This window comes from Trichoderma citrinoviride (genome assembly GCF_003025115.1).
Source record: "Trichoderma citrinoviride strain TUCIM 6016 unplaced genomic scaffold BBK36scaffold_55, whole genome shotgun sequence".
In the NCBI taxonomy this organism is placed as follows: Eukaryota; Fungi; Ascomycota; class Sordariomycetes; order Hypocreales; family Hypocreaceae; genus Trichoderma; species Trichoderma citrinoviride.
The window spans coordinates 2,932-10,838 of NW_020194763.1; the positions used below are offsets into that span (position 1 = coordinate 2,932).

The following is a 7,907-nucleotide window of genomic DNA, read 5'->3' on the forward strand; positions in this document are numbered from 1 at the left end:
CTAGCTGGCCTCTTCTGTACCGCAGGGGCTCGCTACGGTTCGGTAGCCCGGAAGACCCGGCGTACTTCTCAGAGTTCCCTCCGTCCGCTGGTTTGTCCTTGCGGCTCCCCCCTTACCGGTGGATTTCGTTCATAAGTAAACGCAAATCGCCTCGCACTCATACTGTTCGCTCGACCTGCCTGTCATGCTTACGGAGCCAAGAACCAGGATTCATACTATAGGTGCACTTACAACTCTCTCGGCTCTGTCCCCCACCCCCAATTGCAGACCCGTACCCTCTACGAGCAGCTACCTTTGCCAACTCGGAACCAATAGGCAACCCGGGCGTTTACTTCTGTACAAGAGAAACAGGAAGATAAGGTCGCCCGACACATGAATTATATACTTACCAGAAAGAACAAGAAAGTAAAAGACACTTTGAGCTTCTCGCTTTTTGTACAAACTCCCGAAGCCCTTCGTACCGTCGAAACCCCAAAGAAACAAAGCAAAAAGAGAAGAACACGCGAGATAGAAGCAAAAAAGCAAAGCCGACCTCTACGCTACGTCTACCTTTAACGTCAGTCGAATCATAGTTGCACAAACTCGTAACACAAACTGCTCCTCCGGCACTGCTGTATCGAACTTCGACCGGTCGCCACGGAAAGATCAGACGTAGAAGCGAGACACTCCGAACTACGTTCCAACACAAAAGACTCCGAACCCGAACCCAGAAGTATAGTCAATATTGTTCAACATCTAAAGACGGTAATTCTCTTATCTCGGATGTTAAACACTACTGCAGGGTAAGTATTAACCCATCGACAACTCTCTGACATATCATTCAGAGACCCATACATACATCGACCTGAAAGACGGTACAGGCGAGACCACCGACTGAAGATGGAAGAGGTGGAGAGTACTACGTTGATGTGCATATTGTTTGCTACAAGAAAGAGAAGTGTTAATCTGGGGAAACTGTCTGTGCTGCCGCTACCTCGGTTGCTACAGTTAATGTTCTTACTTGCGCTAGTGTAATATAGATTCGATTAAAGGACCCTGAGGCGCGGACAGGCCATATGACCTATGCGCTAGAGCGCTGCTCCAGAGCACTTCCGGAGTTTCGTCGTGGCATGGGGGGCGGCGAAAGTCGGCGCTCTTGCTCGCGCGGGGGAGGTTTGGGCACCGTGATCCTCTCTTCGCTGAAGCCGTAATCGTCCGAGTCGTAGCGGCCGTGGCCGGGCATGGGCCTGTTGCTGTAGTCGGGTCTGGTTCTCTGTCTGATTCTCTGGGCCAGAGACTTCTTCCGCTGCAGGCCGCCTTCGGCCATCTCCTGAGCCTGCTCTGCCTGTCGGCGGACAATGGCTGATCGAGCAGCCGGCGTTCCCTCAAGGAAGGTTGAGGTACCCAAGCCGTGGCTTTCGTCGCCATGCACCAGCGGTGCGCGAGCCTGCGGATCAAAGATGACGGGTTCTTTCGAGCTCTTGCTCTTTCCGCTGGTTGCAAAGTCACGGAATGCCTCATCATTGCCGTGGCCCATAAAGGTCGAGTGATCGGCCTGGGCATTGAGGGGGCCGGAGCCGCCGAGAGTGTTGTTGAGGGAGCCCTCGGGGAATGCTTGCATCGGAGACAGCTTCTTGCTGTTCTGTTTGTTACGATGAGGGTTCAAAGCATCAAAGGGTCCATCGTGGTGGAACACTGCGAGGAAAAGGTCAGGAAACAGACAACTTTCTCGGGAGGAAGTTGGCAGGAGAGAAAGGAGGAAGAGCGACAGTGGAAAAAGCACGTATACGTACAGCCTGTTCCGTAGATGCTGGTGGCGTCCAGCTGATCGATAATGTCCATCTTGCGGCTGGGACGTGTCGACTTCATCTTGTTACGCTCGCGGCGTTTGGCCTCAATCATGCGCTTCTCCTCGGCCGTGAGGGACTTGCTATCAAAGTCCATGACTGACGAGTCGGAGTTGCGTCTCGGGCGGCGCTGCACGGGCTTGCGAGGCGGCGAATCGTCCAGAAGGCTCGGGCGGGTCGTCGGTCCCTTTGCGTCCCGCGGAGGCGGCTTGCGAGCCCTCAGGGCCTCTTCCTGGGAGCGAGATGGGCGGTGCTTGTCAGCAGCTCGTGAAGACACCTGGCTCTCGCTTTCACGGCGAGGAGGCGCGGGTCGGTCGGTAGGGCGCTTCTTGATCAGCTGTGGATCGACGGGTTGCTTGGCTGAAAAAGCAGGCGTGTCATCGAGCGTCAAGGATCCCTATGTTATCACACAGTGACGTTAGCAATCGATTTACCGTCGCACAAGCTTTGAGGGGTTATCCCCCAGCCGCTCGCCCTCCAATGCACCAGAACTATGGACGGGCGAGGAGGGACGGTGGCCATGAAGCGATTGAGACGGGGGGAAAGACGCACAAAGATTTCCTCGGCAGTGAGAGACTGCGTCTTGGGCCCAGCGGCGGCGGCGACGTCGGCAGGCCGCGGAGCAAGAGGCTGGTCGAGGAACGGGTTCCTCGACACAGGGCGCTGGGACGGCATCGGGTCGTCGAAGGGGGAGGTGGGCGTCGTGGGAAAGGAAGAGGTGTCGACGAGGAGGCCGGGAGAGGTGGCGCGATAGTTGCGGAAGGGATTGTTGGAGGCGAGGCTGTCGGTGTTATTATTGTTGGCGTTGACGTTGCCGGCGGCGTTGAAGGCCAGGCCGGGCGCCTGGGAGGAGGCGGGTTGCTGCCCTATAGGAGACGGCATCAGCTGGAGTCGCGGACGGGTGCAGGCCAGATAGGCGAGCGATGGGCAAACATGAAACAGCGCGGCATGCCGTGATCGTCTACATGACACAGCAGGACGGCCAATGGCGAGATGGTCTGGCTGGGCGACGTTGGCTTATCCGCTCGGGCCCCTTGAGCGTTTCGACCTGATGATGAGAGTCATTATGCAGGCGGGAGGTCATCTCCCATTCGCCTGGGCGCCCCTTTGCGCGTCTTTGGCGCCGGCCATGTGTGCTTTTTTCCTTGATCTCTCTCTCTCTCTCTCGCTCTGTGTCTCCCTCCTTCTCGCTGCGGCGCGGTCGGCAACGCGGCATCGGGACGAGATAACACCCCCCCAGACAAGAAAACAGGGCGCAGCGGACGCAAACGATAACAGGACATTGACGACACGACGACGCAAACTCAGGAGCAGAGGCGCTTACCGGCAAAGTAGAAGCTGTTGGCAGACATGATGGCTATCAATTGCTTGGATGGTGGTGTCCAGGCCAAAGGGGTCTTGAGTCGGTTGACTCGCGACACAGGGGAGCAGGCAGGTTAAATTCCGTGGTGCAAGGCTGGGCCTAGCGTCATTCCAGCCAGAGCGGCAGCTAACCGTCCAGTAGTTGCTCCTCAGAATCAGCCGCCCGTAATCCGGCGAGCAGCAGTGCAAAGTTGGAAGAGAAGCCCAGTCTGTCGTGTGTGTAGTAGTAGTAAGTAAGTAAGTAGTGCGAGGGTGTGTAATATGTCGGTTGGTTGGTTGGTCGGGAAAAAACCGTTGAGGTCACAGGCAGGTTGGAAGTGCCTGAGTTCTGCGTCCTGCTTGGATGTGCGAACCGCGTGTTGTACCTGGTACGAGGCAGAGTGGCAGCAGTCAGCGCGCCAGCAGGTACGAGAAGCTGCCCCCCCTACAGTACCCGGTACTATGAGCAGCACAGTTCCCTTGGCGCCCTGCAAGAGGCCTCTCCGCACTGTGCATCTACACCACCTCGATAAGTACTACTACTATTACGGAGTGCCTGAAAAAGGGGGGGTCCGTTGCCTCCCCCCCCGTTTGTTGGCGTGCAAGTCAGTGGGCGATCAGCGACAAACAACGCAACCGGCGACGACGGAGAGCCATCTGTTGCCACCGGACGATGCGGATGCAGAATCGATGTCTACGGACCGGAGCTCGTAACTGATGACAGTCCATCCATTGGCTCGCAGGAAGATAAGAGGCCGCTCCCGTCACACGGCCACACAGCGCAAGACTCGCCCACCACACTCAGGTCAGTATTCCATGGGGTGGTACTATTAGCAGAGCACCCAGAGCAGAGCACAGCAGAGACAGAGCAGAGCAGACATCAACAAAAGCAAGGGCCCCCCCCTTTTTTACAGAGTCCATCCAAGTAATACTCGAGATTATCGGCTCGAGCAGGTGGATCCTGGTGGTGCTGAACCCCGAATCCAGATGCTCGAAGCAGTAAGGACGCAATGGAACTTGCAATCTTGGCTGTGCGTGTCATTGATGCATCATTTCGCACCCGCAAAGGGCTGAAGATCCAGGAACAGAGTGGCGAGGGGTAACGCTCAGATGACGCTGCGCTGAGAGCACTGATCTGATGCCTTGCTGATGCTCGGTAGTAGAGCAGATGGACAACTACCGGGGAACCAATCGACGATGCTGCCGTCCACGATACCCAACACTCGACAATGATCATTGATACTACTAAGTACCTGAGTAGGTACTATCCCATGATACAACATAGAGGTTCATAAGCGAGTAATCCCAACTCCAAAGCCGGCCGAAATGAGACGGCGCCAGCTTGAAATGCCAGATGCCCTCGCCCAGGAATGCGTCGAAGCGCTTCCCCCCAAAGACGCAACCGATTGATCCAGCATCAGGGCACTCCGTACCGCTAGGTAGTAGCTGGTACCGCCCGGTGGAGGCACGGTTACCTGAAACATGCCGTGCATCGCAACACCTCGCAGGTATTCCGTACATGTACTTTACTTTGCTCGCCCATCCAATAGGGCTTCGATTGCGGTTGATGCAGTCTGTTGTCTTGTTACTTATGTGTATACTGCTTTTGGTTGAGGGAAGCCTCTCGCAACTTCAACTTCTTTGGGAGCTGCGGATAAATATCCGCTCTGGCCATCTGTGACTTGCAGAGGCAAAACCTGCACTTGCAGGTTGCAAAGTTATCCTCTCCGAGCTCCCATCGGATATAGTAGTTTCAAGACGTATGTATGCACCAGCAAGCGCTGCGCCATGAAGGATCTTTTGATTCTTGGCTCCTCCAACGACGACTGCTTGCCTGATCTAGCCATGGAGATGGCAACAATGATAATCTCGTATATGTAGGAAGACAACCCTCACCTGGCCAAGGTAGGTAGCACTAGTAGTAGCACGTATCTATGGCTTCCCAGATCAGAGGACCTGTACTGTAATCTCTCACGCGCCAGAACAAGAAACAATGACTCCCTACCGACGAAACAAACCACTTTCATACAAAAGTCTTCCCCTAGCCCGTTTCCTTACATATCTTGTCTTGTTCTCTTGAGTTTCCTAGCTCCAGCCAGTGATCTTATGACCGTCCTGTAAATGGCAACGGGATAGGAAATAAACGTCTCCATCTCCAACCCCCCTGCCCTTGTCAACCGGCATCCCAGCATCCATCCATCCATCCACCCATCATGCAAAACCCTCTCGCTCCACTCCTCCGACTCCAAACAAATCTTGAATCTCCACGGTAGTAGTACCTCATCTTCATACCTCATAGTAGTACTATGCCCTTTGATGGGGCACTCAACCATCGGCTCGTTATAATCTAATCTCGAGATCCCATCCTCATCACCCGGGGGGGAAATAGGCGATCAATGCCCCTCCCTCGTCAACATCCCCCTTGTTGTTTCTTTTCTCCCTCCTTCCTCTTCCCAACGAAATGAACAAAATGCCATTCTACCGACAACCCTCACCACAAAATTGCAAGCGACAAAGCTCTAGCAAAGGGGCTCATCAGGTTAAGATTCCACGTCTAAATTAACGGCGATCCCCTTGCTCGCTGATGAGAAGAAGGGGGGGGGGGGAAAGAGGAAGAGCAGGGGCCGCTTATGGGTTCGCGGCATCTGCATGCCGTAAAGGAAACGGAATCCCCCCCCAGTCAAGACCAGACAAGACAAGAGAGACCCTGAAATCTGAAACGTCGCCAAAACCCTCGTACTAAACAGCTATGGAAGATAAATCTGGCGCTTCAGTCCTTTCAATTAGACATAACCGTATATAGCACCTCCTTCCATGTATCATCCCTTTTCCCTATCAGCTATAACAATACTCTTGGAAAATCCAGAGAAAAGGCTCACTCACAATAAAGAAAAGGCTGAGGACTATTTCAGGATATACAAATCGGGGAGACTTGAAGTATTATACCAAGTTCTACAACGCAGTTTCGAGGTCTTTTACAACCGGCGCCTTTGGCTTCTAAGATTAAAAGTAGACGACAAGTCAACCTATGCAGCGTTGAAGTGAACCAATCATACGCACATGTTTCTCAAGATTCAATCCAGCATCAGACTATAAGCCCGCATCTTATGGCAATCCAAGTGTCTTTGAAGCTCTACCCCCTACAGGCAGTCCTACCGAAGTGCCTGTCCTCACACGCTTCATACTCATATGTCGCACAATATATATGTCTTGCCCGCCCATTCAGTAACCTCCTTAAGCCCGCAAGTCTGGCCGGTACAGGGTCTCCAGGCTGTATCTGAACAGAGTTATAGCGTTGATATGGGTGCCCAGCGTAGACGGCATCCTGCTCTGTAGAGTCCCTCATTTGACATTGGTAGAACAGGTGTGGAACCTTGATTGAAGTGTCGTCAAATGCATTGACAAATTCCCAAGCGCGAATACTAAAGACAATCATACATCAGTAATCCATATGTTTGGTATAATAGAGTGTACAAGGCATAAGCTTTTGTTACTTACCCAGTCACACTATCATAAGAGACCAAGTCTGAAATGGCAGTCCTCTCCATCCATGCGCTATCAACAGCCCAGACGTAGACTATAACGAGCCAGTCTCCAATCAAGCTATGGTTATAATCCTGGCAACATTGGGAGAAAACTGCTCGTCTCCCGCAAGTGATCTCAGGAGGTGCCTTATCAACCTTTAAGCGGTTATACACTGAGCTTATATGCCATGGAAAGCTTTGCCACATGTATATGGACTTCTTGCTGGTGCTTCCTCGAGCGAACTGAAAGGGGAGGTCTGCCAGATAGGACCGTATAAGCATGCGCCATGGGGAGCAAGGTCGGCCGAGATCAGCCAGCGGAAAGATCGTGCTTTCAGTGGTGTTGAAGGACGAAGTGAACGAAGCAGACGCCCGTTCTTGATGGCCAACCACGCATCATGCCAGGCGGCCGCTATCCGTCGATAGCGCGAGCTTTGCGTCCGCTTGATGATCGTCTTATTGTGGTCTTCGTCTTCATGAGGTCTTTGCAGCCATGACGGAGACGATTCATCTTGTAGTGCGTGCAGCGAGGTTTGTCTACAGACGTAGATAAAGCCAACGATTCCGTGCTCGTGGTTGAGGATTCTGCAGTCAAAGTTGACGATGTTGCAGTCATGATTGATAATTGTGCAAGTGTCTTGTCCATTGAATAGCTGGCTTTGGCGAAGGAGGGCTTTGCAAGATGCGGTTGTACGTCTGGTTTATATATCCAGAGACATCGGCCCGACGCCAAAGTGAGTTCCCTCCTGTGGGAATGGCTGGCTTGCTACCTTTGGCGTTTCTCTCATGATGACGATGTATGAAGAAGGGGTAAAGAAGGCTGAAAGAGGCGCTACAACTAAGGATTGGAAGATATGATTCCATGTATTGTATGTATCTTGTGTCTAAGCAAAGGACCGTAACAGACCATAATCCCCCAATAACACAAGGGAAAGACAGAAAAGACAACGACCCAGTCGGCCACGGGGCCATGAACCAAATCCCACGCCTCCCCTTACTCTATCATATTCTGTGAATAACATGTACACTTGCTCCCACCATATCCAGTCTGACACCATCTGAGACAAGGAAACAAGGAAATACTCAAAATGAGAGACAGGAAGCCGGCGGCAATGCAGACCTCTCGGTTTCAGTGCTTTCATTTCCCACAGAGTGGTCCAATTACCTAAACATGGCCGTGACATCCATCTCCAACCCTCATACTTCCGCTATCCCG

The 7,907-nt window shown here is 53.0% G+C and overlaps 2 protein-coding genes across 2 annotated transcripts in view; both read right to left on the reverse strand.

Annotated features, from left to right (window-relative positions):
- The window catches only part of BBK36DRAFT_1145517 (hypothetical protein), a gene marked incomplete at both ends in the record, with an annotated part of 2,116 nt that extends 1,955 nt beyond the window's left edge, over positions 1 to 161 (reverse strand). Inside the window, one exon of the mRNA XM_024893762.1 lies at positions 117 to 161. Coding sequence (XP_024744959.1) covers positions 117 to 161 — 45 coding nt within the window. The remainder of the gene's footprint in view (positions 1 to 116) is intronic.
- Positions 162 to 1,060: 899 nt separating this feature from the next.
- Positions 1,061 to 3,178, reverse strand: BBK36DRAFT_1163775 (Pal1-domain-containing protein; the record flags this gene model as incomplete). Its single annotated transcript, XM_024894572.1, has 4 exons — positions 1,061 to 1,674; positions 1,773 to 2,223; positions 2,379 to 2,692; positions 3,151 to 3,178. The coding sequence occupies 4 exons, from the start codon at positions 3,176 to 3,178 to the stop codon at positions 1,061 to 1,063; spliced, it is 1,407 nt and encodes a 468-aa protein (XP_024744960.1).
- Positions 3,179 to 7,907: the final 4,729 nt, after the last annotated feature.